The sequence below is a fragment of the Arachis ipaensis genome, chromosome B07, assembly GCF_000816755.2.
Source record: "Arachis ipaensis cultivar K30076 chromosome B07, Araip1.1, whole genome shotgun sequence".
Taxonomy (NCBI): Eukaryota; Viridiplantae; Streptophyta; class Magnoliopsida; order Fabales; family Fabaceae; genus Arachis; species Arachis ipaensis.
In genome coordinates, this window is record NC_029791.2 from 112,408,497 (window position 1) to 112,430,908 (window position 22,412).

The 22,412-nt window shown below is 34.5% G+C and overlaps 1 protein-coding gene across 1 annotated transcript; it reads left to right on the forward strand.

Annotated features, from left to right (window-relative positions):
• LOC110264346 lies at positions 12,333 to 14,769 on the forward strand. Its single transcript, XM_021106249.1, has 2 exons — positions 12,333 to 14,296; positions 14,483 to 14,769. Exons 1-2 carry the CDS (start codon positions 13,189 to 13,191, stop codon positions 14,638 to 14,640), a joined length of 1,266 nt encoding a protein of 421 aa, XP_020961908.1. The 5' UTR covers positions 12,333 to 13,188; the 3' UTR covers positions 14,641 to 14,769.

The following is a 22,412-nucleotide window of genomic DNA, read 5'->3' on the forward strand; positions in this document are numbered from 1 at the left end:
TTGAAAACAAAACACTTAGAAGTCAAGGCTAGGCTCAAGTGCAAAAGCACTCTCTCAAAGCTCAAGGTTCTGAGCATCAATAATTAGAGAGTCAAGAAAAGAAAAGAAAAATGAAGCCCTCTAATTAAATGCTTGTGGTGCTTATGTATCAAGTGGTAATACTTGAAAACAAAGCATTTAGAAGTCGTAGCTTTGTTATCAACTCATGGGGCAAAGCACCTAAAAGGAGAAGCCAATAAGAAAATCAAAAGCTTGTTTCAAGGAAGAAATATAAGAAAAAGATTTCATAAAATGAGCTAGATAGAAGTATCAATCATTTACATTTCTTTTGTGATTGTAGCATGCATAGAAAACTAGCCTACCATGAACATTGAGTTGCTATTCTTCTTACCTTGGGTTGTCAATCTTAATTGCATGATTCTTTTCTTGCTTGGGGATAAGCAAGGTTTAAGTTTGGTGTTGTGATGACATGTCACCATGTCATGTTTTTCTATACTTTTTCATACAAGAAATTGATAATTAGTGCTTAAATAGTACATTCTTTTATGCTTAAATGGTATATTTCCTTGATCTTTTAATTTTATAAATTTGGTAGGAAATAAGAAGAAAAAGAAGCACAAAATAAGCTAAAAAGGAGAAAAAAAAGAGCTTTAGGGCACACTTTGAAGTTGGAGCACACTTTGGAGCCTTAGGCCACGCTTTTAAAAGCGTGGCCCATGACCAAATCAAGGAAGCATGAACAATCAGCACACAAAGCTAAGTGAACTTAGCTTTGCCGTACAAGAAAAATGTGCTTGGAGGCAAGAAATTTCGCTAAGTTAAAAGTGGGCATTTACAGCATGACCATGCCTCCTTCAAAGGGCAATAACTTGAGCTACAGACGTCCAATTGATGTGCTTCCAGTTGCGTTGAAAAGCTGACATTCAGAGCTTTCCAACGATGGCTCATAGTCCATATTTGGCACGAAATTGAGGCACGAGTAAAATGCATCTTTAGGGGCTAAAAATAAGCAAAAAAAATCAGCCAATGCTTCCACCAAGGTTCGAAGGGGGAGACACAAGGAAAGCAAGGCAAGAGCAAAATAGTGCTCAGTTCACTTTTCCAACTTAGCTTTATCGGGCTTCCACTCAAGAAAATTCAAGGAAAAGGCTCACAAAACTTCTTCCACCAAGAGTTGAACTTGGAACCTTGAAGACAAAAGCAAGGCGCCTCCCCCCACACAAGTAGCCGGCTTGCCGGAACTCGGTCAACTCCTCCAAGTCCATCTGGTTGGGTGAGTTCCTTATATCGTCGGTCACCCAGGCGTACGGGTCGTAGGCCGCGCCAGTTCCTGAAAACCGGGAAACGATGCGAGGCATACCTACATCGGGGTACCACTCCGTTAGACTATGAGGTCGGGAGTCCATAGAAACCCAGAAACTACGCCTTTTCAAACTTAGATCATGGCCAAGAACAGTTAAAAACTACACCTATCACGCAAATCACCTAAAACCTACCCAGGAATGGTACCCCTCCCCTAGTTCGTCTACCCCACCAATGGAAAGCCATTCAACAAAAGCAAACCAAAACATACAAACAGTAACTACTGCAACAGTGAGGCATAATATAAACATAGGGGGAGAAGGATCAAGAAATTACCTGAAGTAGAGTACGAAACTGGAGCGTAAAAGAGAGGCACAAGTTGGCTCGAGCAGAGAATTTTTAGATGTCAGGGAGAAAAGAAGATGAAAATAGCAAAGTGGGAGGAAGAGAAAAGAAAACTGTTTAAAAACCACCATGATAAGCGCGAAAGAAGGCAAGGGCAAAATGGTCTTTGCGCGCAGAGTTTTTTCAAATCATTACGAGCATTTAATACTCAACGCGAAGAACGAAGCGACGAACGAACGCCTCAGCAGACCAAGAGACACGCGCACCAGAAACGCGTCTCTCCCATAGTCAGCCGACTCGACGACAACGCACGAGTAAGGAAATCACGCGCCACCGATCGTCCTCGCGACCATCACTGGCGCGTCGGGGGCACTGTTACGGCCCAGCCTGAGATCTTTCATCCTCACGAGCATTGGACCACAGACAAGGTGATTGGTATGGCTTTGTCCTTAGAAAAGGAGCTCCGAAATATTTTTGAGTTTCAACGACTATCTATCCCCTCAACCATTAGTGGCTCTTGGATTCCCCCCTTAGTGGGTACCTTTAAGATTAATTGTGATACTAGCTATCCTGGCAGTGGTGCTCGAGTTAGTTTTGCTTGTGTTAGCAGAGATTGGAAGGGAAGGTGGCAACGAGGCTGTCTGGGAACAATTGAGAGTCATAGCATTTTGCAAGGAGAGCTGTTTGCTATTTGGAGAGGCTTTCTTTTAGCATGGGACTCGGGACAAAGAGACATTATATGTGAGACAGACTGTGTGGAGGCATTTACTATTGTCAATAATTTACAAGATTGCTCTGGGTTTATTAATCCTTTGGTGTTAAAAATCCGAGATATCATGTCTTGGAAATGGCGTGCTGATCTTCGGTTGATCTTGAGAGATGCAAATACAGTAGCAGACATCATGGCAAAGACTGCAATGAGGACTATTTCTCCCCAAGTGGAGCTTCCATTGCCTTGGAAGGAGTTTGAGAGTAGTATTCAGCGGGACTGCCTTTCTTAAGCAGTTTCTTGTTTTTTTTTCTTTCTTAGTTTTTGTTTATTTTCTTTTAAGTCACCAAAAAAAACAAGGAAATGATTGGAATAAATTATTTTATTAACTCATATCATCCATATTAAATTACTAAAAATATATCATAATGTGAAAGTGTATTTTTACTCGTAGAAATAAAAATTGATGGAAGGATTTGGATCTTGTGATTTTGTCGATCTTCCTCAACCAAAGCCTTATGTATCTCTAAAGCTGAATTGTAACTCTTCTGATGGGAAAAGAGCGACAAAGGCGGCTTTGGTATATTGGGGACCAAAATCCTAAAGGCACTATTTATATTTGAGCATGACATTCATTAAACCCTAAAACCCAAATTAAATAGTATTTAAAGTCCAAAAGATAATATATCTAAAATCCAAAAGATAATTATCTAAAGAACAAAAGATAATATTTGGTTTTATTCTCATTTAATTCCAAATTAAAAGTAATTATGACTTATCCAATTTAGTATTTATAACAATAAATGAGATCACCTTTATATAAATCATTTACTTTGAAATAGCATAATTTGTGATTATAATTAATATATGTATTGCCCACAAACAAGTTAGGAAATTAAAATAATTTCCTAACAATCTCCCACTTTGGCTATACATATATTCTTTCTTAACATAATCACATCTTATAAACTTTATTCGCACATCTGAATGCTATTTCTCTCATTATTTTGACAATCTGGTCCGTCTCATATATTAGATATGGAATCATCGCAGCTTTTATCACATTAATATCGTGACTAAACCACGACAATCACCATCCTAACATACTTAACGACATAGATCAAATTTGGATGCGTAATATAGAAATTACATGCCAAGTAATCTCATACGTGTCTATTTCCAGCTGGTCCAACTTTAAAACTTTATTGAGATCAAACGCAAAACAAATATTGCAAAAGTGAACATTTCACACAACATGAAATAAACTATCAACTTAATTCTACCGAAAAAATAACTCAATATTTGTCATAGGACATATAGCATAAAATAAACTCCCACTAAATCAAAGCATCGCAAATATTGACACCCATCCGAGCAGTGTGCTCATAAAAGACTTTAGGGATCAATCCCTTGGTTAATGGGTCTACTAGCATATATTATGTTCCTATATGTTTTATGAAAATCTGTTTTTCTTGAATTTTCTCCTTGACAACTAAGAACTTGATGTCTATATGCTTCGATTTTGTCAAGCTCTTATTGTTGTTGGAGTATAGTATTGCTGACTTATTGTCACAAAATATCTTTAATGACCTTTCAATGTCATCTACTATACGAAGCTAATTGACAAAGTTTTACAACCATATGCCATGAATTCGGAATCAGAGAACCCAATGATCTCCAAATTTTCTGATCTCCGATAAGTAAGCATGTAATCCTTTGTTCTCTTTAGATAACGCATTAAGCGTTTAACAGCTATCCAATGATCTATGCCTGAATTGCTCAAGTATCTACCCAACACTCCCACTATAAATGATATATCAGAATGTGTACAGATTTGAGTATACATTAAATTTCCTAGTGCTGATACATAAGGTTTATCATGTATTGCTGTATTCTCAAGATTATTTTGGGGCATTGCTTGAGACTAAACTTATCTCCTTTAGTTAGGGGTGTGTCCATTGGTTTACAACTTTCCATGACATATCTACTTAAAATCTTTTTTTTATATAGTTCTTTTGTGATAATTCAAGAATACCTTGAGAGCGATCTCTTAGTATCTTGATTCCTAATACAAAAGAGGCATCACCAAGATCTTTCATTTCGAATTTGTTCAATAGAAATTTCTTAGTTTCATGCGATAAGCATATATCGTTATTGGCAAGTAGAATGTTATCAACATATAAGACCAAAAATATGAATTTACTCTTACTGAACTTGCCGTATACACATTTATCTATAATATTTACCTTAAAACCATATGAGGTAATACCTTGATTAAACTTGTGATACCATTGACGGGAAGCTTGTTTGAGATCATAGATAAATTTTCTCCCTCTTTCTGTTGGATTTTCTTAATGGTACTTCTTGAGGTTGTTGAGCTTGCTATATGGGTTGGGGTTGAGGATGATTCTCATTATTTTCCTGTACTGTAGCAGTATCTTGAGCAACAACAATATTCTCATTATTCTCTTGTACTGTAACTGGATCTACAGTAGGATTCTCATTGTGCTCTTGTACTATAACTGTATCTTGAACAATAATAGGCACAAGGACCTGAACATTGTCAGTTACAGAATCTTCATCAAAAGCAACATTCCTAATATTTTCTCCCCCCCCAACTCAACGTCCTCAAGAAATCTCGCATTTCCTGTTTCAAAAATAGACCTTTATGTAGGATTGTAAAATTTGTACTCCCGTGAATACTCAGCGTAACCAACAAAGTAGCAACTACTTGTCCTTGAGTCCAATTTTGTTTCATGCGACCTATAAGGTCGCGCCTCATCTGGACATCCCCAAATATGCAAATGCTTTATATTGGGCCTTTTCCCAGTCCAAATTTCATATGAGTTTTGTTAACTGCTTTGCTTGACACCCTATTAAGGATGTACATTGCAGTCTTTAAGACTTCTCCCCAGAGTGATTTAGATAAGGAAGAATGACTAATCATACTTCTCACCATGTCCTTAAGAGTTCGGTTCCTTCGCTCTACAACATCATTCATGCTAGGTTTGCCTGGCATGGTATATTGCGGAATAATAGCACACTTCTCTAGGAAAAGAGCAAAAGGTTCAGGACGTTGCTCACCTGAACCGTCATATCTTCTGTAGTATTCACCACCACGATAAGATTTGACAGCTTTAATTTTCTTTCCAAGTTGAAGTACAACTTCAGCTTTGAAAGACTTGAAAACATCCAAGGCTTGGGACTCTTCATGAATTAAATATAGATACCCGTAATGAGAGTAATCATCTATGAATGTAATAAAGTATCACTGTCCATTCTAAGAGATAGTAGGGAATGAGCCATATATATCGGTATGTATTAATTCTAAGACCTCTTTAGCTCTCTCGGCACCTAATTTCCTTTCGTTTGTCAAATGCAGACTTCAAAGTCTGCCAAATTTAGGGGTTTAAGAATTTCATTCGACATGAGTCTCTAAATTCTCCGTTTAGAGATGTGACCTAGGCGTTTGTGCCATAATGATCCCGAATTCTCATTTAATTTTTGTTTTGTACCTATTTGCAGTATTTTATTATTATAGGAATTCAAATCAAGCCCATATAGATTATTCACCAAATGACTAGAGCAAATATTATTCGAATTATAAAAGAGACTGACTGTATTATTTTTGAACGAACAAAAAATAATATGATTTGTCCAAACAAGAAACAGAAACCAAATTTCATCTAAATGACGGTGCATAAAATATCTCTAATAAATCCAAGTAAAATCCACTCGTGGAACATAATCTAAAGGTTCCTATAACTTCGACTGCAACTATATTATCGTGTGCTACATAGATGTATCTTTCACCATCACTCGGCGGTCGGCTCCACAGGCAACCCTGCATAGTAACACTTACATGAGTAGTAGCAGCAGAATCTACCGACTAAGTATCAATAGGTGCATAACTTAAACTAGCCTCAGAACAAACGAAAATAAGAATTATACCTTTTTTTTCACGCCAGGTGGCATATTTGGTACAATCCTTCTTCATGTGTCTCATCTTCTTACGGAAGAAATAGGTTGAAGCTTGATCCTATTTCTTAACCTTTTTCTGCTGAGAAGGTGCATTCGCACTATTCTTTTATACTGAGAAGATGAAGGCATGTGAGCACTTTCAGTCTTATATTGATGTAGCCTCTCTTCTTCTTGCACACAGTGAGATATAAGCTCATTTAAGGACCAAGTGTCCTTTAGAGTGTTATAACTCACTTTGAATTGTCCAAAGTGTGCAGGGAGGGAGATCAAAATGAAATGCACAAGTAAATCTTCAGACAACTCTAACTTTAGTGCTTTCAATTTTGAAGCAAGATGAGACATTTTCATAATTTACTCCCTTATGTTCCATTTACCTTTATACCTCATGGAGACAAGTTTGCTCAAAAGGCTACTTACCTCCGCCTTTTCATTCTTAGTAAATAATTTTTCAACATCTTTCAGGAACTGTTTAGCATCTTTATCCTCAGTAATTGAGCCCCAAAACGCCTCAGGAATTGAGCGCTTCAGATCATAATGCTCATTTGATTGGATCTCTCCCACTTTTCTATTATAATCTCATTAAGGTTTTCTAGAGTGGAAGTGAGTTTCTCCTCTCGAAGAGATATATCCAGATCCATACAACCGAGGACAATCTCCACGGTATCCTTCCAAACTTTAAAGTTTGAACCATTCAACATAGAAATACTGCTAATTTATGCAGAAATATTGGTAGCTGAAGCCATAGTTTCTGAATTAGAACAAAAAGAACTTGCAGTAAATATTAGTTAAATAATATAAAAAAATTCATATTGAGATCTCTAGAACAACATTAATTTTCAATCTTTTGTATTAGAAAAATTAACTGTAAGCGATACTCTTATTGCAATAATCAAATATTGTCAAAATTTTTGTCACACATGAAGCCTTTCTTTGGACCGACTTAATGCGCACATGGAAACTTAAACTTCACAACCTATATATTACTGCATATATTTTCTATTAATTGGTCAAACAATAACCTTCATTTGGGTCGATTATTGACAGCATAATTAATAGAAAATAAACAAAAGTGTGCAATGCTTATTATTTGGCCAAACAATAAATTTCCTTTGGGCCGATTATTGTCCGCATAAATAATAAGCATTACTTTATTCTTAATTAGTTACCCAAACATGTATTTACTATCAATATGTATATATAATTCGGCCAAATATAGACTTTCCTTTGACTTGACCAATATTCGCATGAATTATATATCACCATATTTCTAATGTTTCTGAATAAATCAATTTTCACAAAAAAGACTACTTTAGTAGTATATTATTCAATCAATTTATTTCAAAGTCAAATCTTTATAAAATTAGTAGGTATAATAATCCTTATATCCCAAAAGAATAATCCATTAATTTTATACCAAATTAATAGCATACACAATTAAATCTGAGGCAATTATAATTTAATAAATACGAAATACATATATACAGTTAATATATCAATTGTCATGCTTGACGTGATAGGATCAAAATTTATAAAATTTTCTTGAGAAACTCGTGATATATATAAATCCATAGTATTGCGTCAATTTCAGAAGGACAACAAGAATCAAGAATTTCATATAATTGAATGATAATTATAATAATAATATGATCGAATGATTCTTCTCATTTTTTTTATTCAATGTATATAAATAAATATTGAAATCTGTTCTTACCCGGGAAAATAGAAACCTCATGGATTTAAATTTGATTCCACAAATCTAAATAAAAAAATCGAACACAAACAAAAAATAAATTTATTATTTTTTAATGATTCAATCATAAATGACTCTGATACCATTTGTTAGAATAAATTATTTTATTAATCCAGATAATCTATATTAAATCACCAAAAATATATCATATTGCAGAAGCGTACCTTTACTCGTAGAAATTAAAAATTGATGAAAGAATTTAGATTTTGTGGTTCTTTCGATCTTCCTCAACCAAAGCCTTCTGTATCCTTAAGGCTAAATTGTAACTCTTTTGATGGGGAAAGAGCGACAAAGGCGGCTTTGGTATATTGGGGACCGAAACCCTGAAGGTACTATTTATATTTGAGTATAACACCCATTAAACCCTAAAACCCAAATAAAATAGTATCTGAAGTCCAAAAGATAATATCTGGTTTTATTCTCATTTAATTCCAAATCAAAAGTAATTATGACTAATTCAATTTAACATTTATAACAATAAATGAGATCACCTTTATATAAGTCATGTAATTTGAAATAGCATAATTTGTTATTATAATTAATATATATATTGCCCACAAATAAATTAAAAAATTAAAATAATATTCTAACAAATAATTCTCAATCAAAGCTAATGACTATGATATTGAAGAGTGCATCGGCTACTACAACAAATAAGAAAATAATTCTTATATTAGAAAAGAGATTAAGCTACATATATATGAAGGAATCAACAAGTCATTTTTGTTTTTGTTTTTATTTGAATGTTTGTTTTAAAAGTCTATTGGGATTAGAGTGCATTTGGTTTTCTTTTTTTTAAGTTGGGTTAATATTTAGAAGTTACTAAACTTGAGCTAGCTTAGGTGAGTGATAAGAGACATTTCAAAAAATGTGCTTAATTTCGTTAGATTTACTGACGGACATTACCATTAGATTTTTTGACAGTTACGAGTGAAAATTTGTTCCTAGAATAACTTACCGTTAAATTTAAAATTCCGTAACTAAATTCAACGGTAAATAGAGATGTAAAAATTAATTTTATTAGCGCCAAATTTAGCGCTGAATTTTCGTCGAAATTTTTCGACAATAATAGAATTCAGTGAATTGTAGCAGGCAACGATGAACACCTTCTGCAAATTCTCTCTCTTCTGTAAAATTCAAACGCAAAATCCCTCTCCCTCACTTCTGCAATCTCTCTTTCTCTCCTCTTCTTCTCTCTCTCTCTCTCATCTCTCTCCCTCTCTTCATTGAAGAATGTTGTTGGGCACCACTTGGAGCTGTCGTTTAGCCCCATTGTCGTCGCAGATCAACAAGATATCATCACTGCTGCTAGAGTCTCCGTTGAAAGCCTCTGCTACTGCTGTTGGTGTCCCTTTCTGTAGAAAGCTGTCTTGCGTTGCCTTCACAGTGTCTGAGGTCTACTGCGCCAAAAATAAAGTTGTTGTCTATTTTTTTTTGGTTGTTTATTATATTAGTAAACCCTAGCTCTACTACCATAGATTTTACTACCACCTCCTGTCATCACCACGCTTTCTCTATCCTGCAGCCACTATTAGAGATAAATTTTCTATAACTTTAATATTTTTTTATTTGTTTAGGATTTTATTAAGTATTTTATTAAATTTTTTATTAAATTTTTTAATGAAATATGCAATTAAACTCTCAATATTTCATTCAAAGGTTTGGGTCTCATAGGTATGATTAAATTATAAGCCTAATTATCTTAAAAAGAGAACTAAACTATGACGATTTTTTCATATTTTTTTCATTCGCTACAAGACATGCGCTTAATACAATCAGATTTAGTAACGGACGTTACTGTATAATTTAGTGGTGGTTTTTTTGACAATTACGAGTAAAAATTCGTCTCTCGAATAAATTACTGTCAAATTTAAAATTTTATAACTAAATCCGACGGTGAATAGAGGCGTGAAAACTAATTTTATTAGCGCCAAATTTAACGTCGGATTTCCGTCAAAATTTTCCGACTGTAATAAGACTTAGTGAAACACAGCGTTTAAGCAACGACAAACACTTTACTATTGGATTTTTCTGCCGATAAATTTGGGGTAAAATTAAAATGCAAAATCGTTCCCCTCACTTCTGAAAATTCTTTCTCTTCTCTTTTTCTCTCTCGTCTCTCTCCCTCTCCGTTGAAGAAGGTTGATGCGCCACCATCCAGAGCTACTGTTACTACTGCTTAGCCCCATTGTCATTGCAGATTAGCCCGTCGTCATCACTGCTGCTGAAGTCTCCGTCGAAATTCTCTGCCACTACTGTTGGTGTCCCTTGTCGTCGGAGGTCGATACCACATCGTCGTCATTGAGGCTGAGGTCCACTGCGCCAAAGGTAAGGTTGTTGTCTATTTTTCTCTTTGGTTATTTGTTATATTACTAAAATCTAACTCCACCACCATAGGTTTCACTGTCGCCTCCCACACCACTACGCTTCCACCATTCTGCAGCCACCATTAAAGATAATTTTCCTATAATTTTTGTATTTTTTTCACATTTTGTTTGTTTGTTTAGGATTTTAAGTATTTTATTAAATTCTTGATTAATGTTTTTTATAAAGTGTATGATTAGAGTTTGTTACATTAATTTAGTGTAATTAGAAATTAAATAATATTATGTTAAGTAGAGTGTAATTTAAGATTTGTTCTGAGTTGATAATGTTTTAGTTGATTGTTAATTTTTTTGAGTTAATTTTTTGAATTAATTATTGACTTATTAATGATTATTGTTAATTTTTTAAATTTTATTATGTGTTGTGCTCTTCTAACTTTTTGTCTTCAGTGGGCTGTGTGGTCATGCAAAAACTGAATGTTTGGATACTAATATATTTCTATATGTTAATATCTATAATATCTAATATTTAGTAATAGAGTATTATATAGTTTAAGTGTTAAATGAAATGAGATGTTTATTTTATTAATAAAGGGAAGATTGAAGAGTAAACATAAATTTATGGGTGAAGTGAGAATTGGGGTGCACTAAAGTAAGTTTGCATTGTCTATGTTTTATAATTACTACTACCTCTTGCACTGTTTTTTTACCTTGCTTTGTCCATGTTTATAAATGGAGCAAATTGTTACCAATGAATCTCTAGAACCACCAACTACATCAATTAAGAATTTACTTATGCTACAAATAAAGAAAATTATCAAAGTTACATACCGTTCACTTTTTAATTTTCATATGGAACTAACAAATATGTTGAATCGGGTTATGGGAAGGGAAGGTGCTGAACATGGATGTGGTGTCAGGAAGTCAAGGAAATCGGACCGTGCGACACACCACCATCAACACGGAGGGTCCGACTTGTTCGTGCGAAAACGGAGGGTCCGAGTTGATGCATGTTGGACATGCGGCACTCAACCCTTGCTCTCCAGACGGTGCCCCACATACAAGGTTGCTGGATGCAACAAAAACTCTCACCATTCGAGTTTCACCTTTGAGCTTTCACTTTTCATCCCCAAAACTCCAATGTTGTTCTTCATCCCTCTGCTGTTGGTGCTTTGCATGATGGGGAGAAAAAAAAAATATCCAAAAAAAATAAAATCAAAGATGTTGATCGTCCTGAGCTGCATATTATGCACTATCTCAGTTTGCCTGATTATGTAAGTTTGTTTAAATTTTTTTTAATTTTTATAATTATAGTTATTATTGTTAAAAATTTAGTTGTTATTATTATTGTTAGGATCTGAACTTAGAAATATATATAGAATAATTAGGAGTAATTTTAATTTTTTTTAATTTATTTCACTATTTTTGTATGAAAATTATTATTGTTAGTGTATGTTAATTATTATTATTGTTAGTGTGTTAATGGTGAAGCTATATAAATTCTTGTTGTTGCCGTGGTTAAAATAAAAACGCAATATTTTTTTTAATTTGTTTAATATTTTTTTTATATTTTTTAGAATTTCGGAAGAAGTGAAATATTAAAATAGTTAGAAAATAAATTATAAAAATAAATAAAAAGTGTTTGTATGTATTAGTTAATGTTATTAATAATTCATTTTGGAAGTAGTAATTATTTCTTTTAGTCAAATTAAGTCAAATAATTTATAACAGATGTTTGGTTTCAAATAATATTTGTTGTTGAGTTAGTTGTGAAGATTTTGTTAATAAGTGTTTGTAGTTTAAAAATTCTTACTTTGTAGTAATAAATTAGCAATAGTTTATGAGTTGACTAATTACTTGTTCTGTTTTTTGTAGAAATTAAGAATGTTGACCTGTGACCATCCACTTTCTCCGGATCGGTACAACGATTGGGTGGAAGACCATTTACGAGTTACTGGCTTCTATCATGCATCTCAAATTGGTGTCGTACAAAATCAGAAAGCACTCGTGAATGCTCTAATAGAACGGTGGCACCCTGATACACATACGTTTCACCTTCCAGTTGGTGAGTGTGCCGTAACTCTTGAAGACGTGGCTCTAATTCTTGGTCTCCCGACGAATGGTCTTCCAGTTACTGGGATGACAATGAGTAGTTTCTCAGCGTTGGAGGCAGAATGTTTGCATCAATTTGGAGTGGCACCGCGTAAGTCAAAGTGTAGAGGATGTTGTATAAAACTGACTTGGCTGTGGGAGCTAAAAGAAAACATTCAGTTGACTGATGAATTAAGTATACAGAGGTACGTGAAGTGCCATATTATGTTGCTGATCGGGACGATCTTGTTTGGGGATAAATCTGGGGCAGGTGTGCACTGGAAGTTTCTACCCTTGCTTCGTGATTTTGCCAGTATTGGACATTATAGTTGGAGTTCGGCATGCCTTGCACACCTCTACAGGGGGTTATGCAGGGCATCTCGTTATAATTGTAAGGAAATAGATGGTCCAATAACACTTCTGCTCGGTTGGGCTTGGATCCGACTGCCATATCTATCGCCGCTCCCCAGAGAACTCCACAGTTTTCTATTAGCCAACAGGTAATGTTACGTTACAATCTACTCGTAGCTTTACATTTTAAATTCAGTTTAGCTAATTGAATATATGATATTAGGTGGCGTAACTGGGAGCGTGGTGATCGACGATATAGATATTTGAATCTAGCTCACTTTAGGAAGGCCTTTGATGAACTCCAGGAAGGCCAGGTGTGGTTTACTTAAAGATTTATGATTTTGGGGCATTTTTATGAGGCATTTTTATTGTTATTGATGTTCTGGGTTGTATTCATGAGTATCTTTTATTTTTCCCAGTTTGTGTGGGTTGCATATGCTGTGGATCGCGTGAATCCGAACATAATTCCTCCTGAGATCTATATGCAATCGGTTGTGTGGTCCGCTACTGTTTCGTTGGTGTCATTTGAATGTATCGAGTGGCATGCTACCGATAGGTACAGGCGACAGTTCGGTTTCGTTCAGGGAGTACCTCAGCAGGAGCAGAATCTTGACAAGGCGCATGGAGAAGTACTGACTGGTCCTAAGAATCTTAACTGGGCCACAACACCGAGTCATTCAAGTTGGGTTATGCATTGGACAAACAGGTATCACTACGTTCTTTCTGAGCTTCCCATGCCTTCACAGCATCCATTGGAAACTTATATGTACTGGTACCGGTCAAAATATGGTGACCACTTGAACTTGTCGAATCTTGTGGGTCAAGAAAGTGATGACGATAATCAGGATATGGATGAGGGTAATCAGGATATGGATGATGGTGGTGAGGGTATGGATGAGGATAGTCAGGATGCGGATAATGACAATGAGGAACTGGAGCCCCAGCCGGTGCCACCTCCTACTTCGAATCCACTTCCACAAGAACAACCTCAGTTCTCAAGCCAGTATGTACTTCAGACACAGTTCTCCCCGTCCGTTCCAATGCCGCAACAATATTGGGGTATGTCACAGTTTGAACCAGGAGAAGGAGGTTCTTTTAGTCAGTTGCTTGAGTTCATGGCTGCAGATGCAAGACAACCACAATATGCCAATCAGCCTGATTTCTTGGCAGGTAGGTATTCATTGGATGCGAGGCTCCCGTGCCATACCTCATCTGTCACTTCCGGAGGGTTCGTATCTGTCGATTCTAGTAGAAGTGTAGGTGGACGCGGAGTTTTTAATAGTCAAAATCCTAACCGTGTTGACATGGGACCACTTCAAGAAGATGATAACCCACTCGAGCAAGAGACTAATGCATATCTAGTAGATGACCCGGATGACGAGGATGATGATGATGAGGATGAAATAGAGGAGTTCGATGAGGATGAGGAATCCCGCAATGATGGTATTATGCTTCGTATTTTCCTTTACATATTCGATTTTGTGTTCATAACTAGTATCCATGTTGGTTTGACTACCAAATGTTATAATATTTAATTGTTTTTATTATTTTGTGTTCATAAGTGGTATCCATGTTGGTTTGACTACCTAATGTCATGATATTCAATTGTTTTTATTTTTCTGTATACAGGCCGGGCACAAACTCCGGATGACAAAGGCAAAGGTTACAATCTGAGGATTGATCCACCACGTCGTAGCGCTAATCGCTACACGTCTTCTGTGTTCAAAAAGGCCGCAAAAAAATGCAAGAATTTTGTGAATGATGTAAAGTGGGCAATGAGAAAGTAGTTGTGGTGTAATACTCTTATTTATGCTTTAAAAAATGTGTACAATGTTTAGAATTCTTTGCATGTGTTGGGCATTATGTATGCATGACTTGGAGTAATTATGTATTAATACTGATCTGGACTATGGTTTGTTTAGAGTAATTATGTATTAATGATTTGGACTACGGACTATGTTTTAGTAGATGGTTTGTTTAGAGAATTTACGTATTTATGAACTCATTGAAGGGATTAAATATGTGGACTATTTTTTGTTTGATGTCATATTATAAAATGCTACAGATGGAGAGTAAGGCTGGGTTGCCGTAGTTTATAACGCAACACAGAACATGTTACATATAACATACTTGCTTAATTCAAATTGACAACTCATGACAAACCATATATTGCCACATAGATAATGTCACATATATAATGTCATCTCAGAATAAGAATCTACTAATGATCTCTGTTGGCATTTGCACCACCTTGCTGACAGCATCTGCTACGGCTGTGCCCCTCAGCTCCACAAAGCGTACATCGCTTAGGCCGACATAACATTCGTGTGTCCATCTCATTCAAGAATCGCGTCATTTTTGGGCGACCTTTTCCGACGCGTCTTAGGAACGGATTTGGGATGAACCGAGGTCCGTTGTAAGAAGGCCATGTAGTGGGGTTACCTAGTGGCCTAAACCTTGCTCGGTACACCCGCCGAACTTGGTCCATCTTATACACATCATGAACATACACTTGCCAATCCAGTCGCTGGTTGGCACAACATGCAAACACATGTCGACAGGGGATCCGGTCCACCTGAAACTCACCACAGTCACATCGAAGGCCACGTAGGTCCACTGCAAACTCCAGTCCACTTGGCATCTCACGCACTTCAAAGACCTCATTCTGCCGGTCAAAGCAACTAACCTGAGAAATTGTTGCTCTGGTACATGTGTGACTGCCATTATACCTCCTTACAACCCAACAGTACTTCCGGCTAATCATGCTAACCCGGATAAGCCAATCACACCCTAACCCATACTGTGTACACTTCGCATAAAATGTCAACGGCTCAGACTCATACACCCGGTAATCTACGCTTCTTCGTATAGTATACTCTTTTATCGCCTTAATAACAACCTCCCTGGAACTGAATTCCATCCCAACGGCAAATTTACCATCTGCGACAAAAGAAATTTCTGCGAACAGCCATACAACCAATTTTAAAAACATAAATATTTAAACATTCGAAAATCAAGATAAAACAAATTTTTACTACATCAATTATAATAAAACCCTCCAAACTATTTATATTTAACTAATTTACTAACAAATACTTATTTGTATTCAACTAATCAACTAACAGATACTAATTTTAATTTAACTAATTTACTAGTTATATTTACTTAATTAACTAATAAATTCCTATTTATATTCACTTAAATTTAATTTAAAGAAATTTAACAAATTTAACAAATTTTAATTTAACTAACTTACTTATATTGACTTAATAACTTCGAATTTAACCAATTTTAATTAAACTAATTTACTACTTATACTTACTTAATTTACTAATAAATTCCTATTTATACTGACTTAAATTTAATTTAACTAACAAGTTAACAAATTTTAATTTAACTAACTTACTTATATTTACTTAATAACTTTCAATTTAACCAATTTTAATTAAACTAATTTACTAATAAATTCCAATTTATAATTACTTAATTTACTAAATTAACTCATAAATACTAACGGATATTTAACTAATTTACTACTTAACCAATAAATTCTAATTTATATTCAACTAAATCAATAACTCTCTTATAAATTTACTATCTTAGAGTTAAATACACAAATAAGTAAACAAAAAGAAATACTAATCGAGTATATTTTCAAACCTCAGTTAGCTATTTGATCCAACTATCAAGATAAATTAATAAAAAATTCCAATCTTTCGTATAATTATGGAGAATTACGTACCTGCATTGATATAATCCGGAAACTCCGGAACATGCATGGCTTCCAAATCCAAAACTCGCATGAATGATGGCTCCTCAAACGGCACATCGTTTGCCAGTGCAGTTGCCACATTAGACACATCTGGAGCCATAGCTCCGTCACCTTGAACCTCATCTCCATCTGGACCAACAACTTCATAGTTGCTTTCGAACTCTTCTTCACTGTCGCTATTGTAATCCTCCCGTAGAATATTCTGGTCGGCCTCAGATTGCTCAAACTCTACATACAACTCGATGAACGACAGTTGACTCCGATTTTCCATATACATGGAAAACATATCTTGCATGCTCGCTTCGTCCGTTACATATTTGGTTTGAAACTGGACGAATCCACCAAACACTTGTATAGGATTTCTGTATAGAATACATGATATCCTTCTTGCCCTCTCAGAATGAATCTTTTCACAAATCATACTTATATTTACTTAATAACTTCCAATTTAACCAATTTTTATTAAACTAATTTACTAGTTATATTTACTTAATTTACTAATAAATTCTTATTTATATTGACTTAATTTTAATTTAACTAAATTTAACCAATTTAACAAATTTTAATTTAACTAATTTACTTATATTTACTTAATAAATTCCAATTTAACCAATTTTAATTAAACTAATTTACTAATAAATTCCAATTTATAATTACTTAATTTACTAAATTAACTCATAAATACTAACGGATATTTAACTAGTTTACTACTTAACTAATAAATTCTAATTTAAATTTAACTAAATCAATAACTCTCTTATAAATTTACTATCTTAGAGTTAAATACACAAATAGGTAACCAATCTTTCGTATAATTATGGAGAATTACGTACCTGCATTGATATAATCCGGAAACTTCGGAACATGCATGGCTTCCAAATCCAAAACTTGCATGAATGATGGCTCCTCAAACGGCACATCGTTTGCCAGAGCAGTTGCCACATCAGACACATCCGGAGCCATAGCTCCGTCACCTGGAACCTCATCTCCATCTGGACCAACAACTTCGTAGTTGCTTTTGAACTCTTCTTCACTGTCGCTATTGTAATCCCCCCGTAGAATATTCCGGTCGGCCTCAGATTGCTCAAACTCCACATACAACTCGATGAACGAGAGTTGACTCCGATTTTCCATATACATGGAAAACATATCTTGCATGCTCGCTTCGTCCGTTACATATTTCGTTTGAAACTGGACAAATCCACCAAACACTTGTATAGGATTTCTGTATAGAATACATGATATCCTTCTTGCCCTCTCAGAATGAATCTTTTCACAGATCACACCCTTGAGCTCTTCAAATGAGATTGTAAAAGGAATCACCAAATCTAACGAATTTTCACAAATAAATGTTACTCCTTCAGATGTTTGTAACAAAATCTGACCAAAATAATACACCTTCAATAACACTCTGTCACTTATTTCTCTCAATCACATTAACAACCTCATAAACTTGAGTTTTAGATTTTTGGCTCCTTTAATAAACAAGTAACGACAGAGAGGAACTAAAAACCAGAGGACCGTTGAAGAAGGAGAAGAAGAAGATGCGAGAGTGATTGCTCTGATCCAGTTTTCACCAACTTTTATTTAAAGTCCCAACCAAATCGGACCATGCGGTTACCTCAACTGAATTCAAAAAAATAATAAAAAATTACATGTCGGACCCTCCGATTTCATAACACAACAAAAAAAAAAACCAACACCACCAACAACTCGGATGGTACGATTTCCATCATCCAGAATTTCATCATCTCTCCTTCCCCAAATCAGACCTACCGATTTGCTTGCAAAATAGGACGCTCAAACAACTCGGACCGTCCGAGTTGTGGCACCTGACATTAGAAAAATAACTGCCCCACAATTGTGTATTGTGCTCCCATGCATCCATATCCAGATAACACATACACAAAACCTCCATATCAATAAAAATGAGCCCATACCGTTTGTAACTTTTTGTAGCAATATATGCATTATTTGAATTTTCTATCATTCTTCATACATGTTCCTTGTTCTATCTAATTATAATTGTCTCTATTTTTGTATGTATTTGCAAGAAAATGCAAGCTGTTTTGTAGATATGGTAATGCAAACATTCAATGATAAACTAATGGTTGTTGTAAAAGACTTCATTGATGTTATATTAAGCGTAGTTTTAAGCATCGTATTTGTGGGTTGGCCATTATATTTTTAGTCAAAGATATTAACTAAAAATTATAGATAAATTATTATAGAAAATTATAAAACTTTGAATTTTGTTATTTTAGATATTATTGAATTTAAATATTTAAAATTATATATTAAATTTTTAAATAACTTAAAAAAATATATTTAAATTTATCGTCGAATTTACTGTTGATTAAATCAGCCGTCGTTGTGTCACTCTTTCTATCTATCTCTCATTCTTTCCCTTCTCTACACTGTCGAGATGAAGTAAAACTAAAATAATCATATAATTTAAGAGTTCTGCACATCCTGTTTAATAAGCTATAAAAAGTGGTTCCTTTATTCAATTCCCTTTCTCATGTCATTTGAGAACATTCAATTGGTATTAGAGTTTAGACTTAAGGGACAAAATTAACAATTTGGGATTAACAATCCATGACAACTAACATTGTGACGTATATTCTGACGCAAAGACAATTCAATAATAGGTCACCATACTTCAATGAAACTAACTAAATAACTATGCCTATTGAAAAGAAAAGATGAGGATCATCGTACAATCCACAGACTACAACATATGAAAGATTATCCTCGATGGACCAGATAATTCCTACCAATGTCAATGCAAAATAAAATGTGGTTCCAAAGAAAGATAATGAATGGAATGGCGAAGACAAGAAGAAAATCGAGTAAAATGGAAAGGCAATTAATCTGATGTATTATGCAATTATTTTTGAGAAATTTAGAAAAGTCTCAAGGTGAAAAATTACAAAGAAAATATAGGATAAGCTGCTGCTCACTTCAGAAGGGCTGGATTGAACAAGTTCAAGAAACTCAAGTTGATATGCTTATGAAAGAATATTAGATGTTTTTCATGAAGGAAGATGAAGGCATAAACGAGATATTATTTGAAAGGTTCTCCATTATTATTAATAATCTTGATATTATGGAGAAGAAACACGACGAAGAAGAATTTGTGAGAAAGATTCTAAGAAGCCTTATCAAACAAGGGAGACCAAGAGCACTACTTTACTAAGGGAACAATCTGAAAAAAAAAATCTCTTATAATGAGTTGAGAAAAACACTATTGACTTATGAACAAACTCACCTAAGCCAAAAACCTAAAAAAAAAAAGTTGATTTGAAGTCAAAGATTTCCTCTAAGGACGAAGAAACAGAAGATGATATTTTTTTCAATAATAATCTCGTATTCTTTGCTAAAATACTAAAGAGGCTGATGAGATTAAAAAGAAAAGCAAAAAAAAAATTTTTTTTAAGGGACTTCAAAAGAGACCAAAGTAATGTAATCTGCAACAATTGCACAAAATCTGGCCATTGTCTGACTGTCTGCAAAAAAAGAAAGAGGACATCATCAAAAAGGAGAAGGAGAAGGTGCTTGTGATATCATTGAAGGATCTCGAAAATGATACTGATGATAAAGATTCTGACCATGAAATCCAAATTTTTCTCATAGCTAATAAAATCAATATTGATGAGGTGGATTTCAAAATTTTTCTTCTTCTTTTTCTTCGGCTAGTCACTATCATCTCCATCACCATCATCATCAAACTTCACCTTCATGACCATCAACGTGGCACCACCTTCGCCGAACCAACCTCTATTTTCTTCTTTATCTTCTCCCTCTTCTCCTCTTTTTCTTCCTTGATCACGCCATTTCCAGAACCACCATCTTCTCCCTCTGTTTTACCACCAACAGTTACCACCTTTGTGGTTCCTTCTTCCTCCTCTTCTTTTCTTTCTCGCTCTCATCCAACCTCCCTCAATAGCTCACCCTAAATCTTCTCTGCGTCACCAAGATCCTTGCCGCCTTACCATCCTTTATGCTGCCTCCGCTAACAACTCCTTCTTCCTTGACTGGTACACTGTCCAGAGCCATTTGCCCTGCCTCATCTTTCGCAAGCGCTACAAGAGCCCCCACATGACATCTAGTGAGATATTCAAGCTCGTCACTGAGGCCTTTCGGTTGCCCCCAATTTTTGTCTTCTTGTATATACGAAGTGTATGCTAAATTGTTAATGATATATGAATTACTAGCTTTATGATATTGTCAAAGTTAATGCAAAAAGAGTTTTAAGGCTGTGGAGGTAGATAGTAATGATAATGGGTCTGAAAAAGAGAGAAAAGAGGAGGAGGAGGAGGAGGAGGAATAGGAGAGGGGTGTTTTAGTCCCTATAACCATTTGGAATTGACACACAACACTTGGCATTGACACATCATATGCCACCTGACACATCAGACGTCACCTGACACATCAGACGGACAACTCGTTGTCAACTAATTGCAAGGGTTGATTTGTCCAATTTTATTAATGAATGAGGCTTAGTTGAGATTTAAAAATGATTAATGTGCGATATATCTTAAAAAAATGTCAAAAATAAAAAAAATATTTATCCTAAAGAATAGGAATAAATAGTATATTTTAGACATGTATTAAGCTCTTTATTTATATTATTTGAAGGGTGGATTTAAAAAAAATCTGAATAAATTAATGTGAGATATATATAGAATATTAGGCAAATATATACGAGGCAGATTACGTTTTTTATGAACCCACACGTCTCTAAAAACGATGCTCTTGGACCTATTATAATTTTAGAATCTAAAAGCTAGATTCTAACAAAAATAATTATGAAATCTGTATTTCTTTGGTTCAGCCATCTATTTATGTATGAGGAGTGTTAGGTGGTCAGTAGAATTTGTGATATTTAGTCATCAATTAACTATTATTAATATTTTTAATAGTGTGAAATGAGATCTAATGATGTAGGATTAATCATTTTTTCTTTGATGATTAAGTGCTGTTCAGATTTCAACAAAAATGCTGGTCCTAAATTTTTTCTTTGTGTATTATCATTGTTCTAATTTTAATCCTCGCAGATTGCACCATAACAAGTAGTAGGTTAGAGTATCTGTTAGTCTGCCATTCTATGAGAATGCAAGGTAAATAATGGACTTTTAAATCTAGTAATGAAAAATCACCAATAGAAAATAGAAAGATTTAAAAAAAAAGAAAGAAAAGTAAATTAACTCATCTTGTTTAGTGATTAGAAGTTAGAACTCAATGATTCAGTCTATAATCTTCCTAGTATATAGGATAAGCAGTATGCCATTATTCAACCGATTCAAGTAAAATAATATATGGTTGAGACGTACAAGAAAAATGGGATTAGAACTCTTAAATTTGACAATACAGATGAATTACATCCTCTCTATAAATAAATAAAGCATAAGTGCATAACTGAAAATTTCAAGATATAACAACCACTTTGTGTAAGGCATGATGATGTATAATCAATTAATCATTATGTCCATAAACTAAAAATCAAAAGAATAAGGTCAACACTTTACCTCTTCCAGGTAATAATGTAATATTATAAGTTAAAGCCCGCCATCGTTGAAGAATTGTAGTCCTTTGCTAATAGGAGAGAGATGATTTTTTAACACAATACTCAGTCTCAACTAATATTCATTCTTTTACCGTCTTTAAAGTATAATTTGGTACTCATTCTACCATCCAAGTTCTATGTTTTTTTTTTTTTATCATTAATTAATTAAAGATGAAAACTATACTTAAAAGTGTTTATTTTGGTAAAGTGTTTATTTT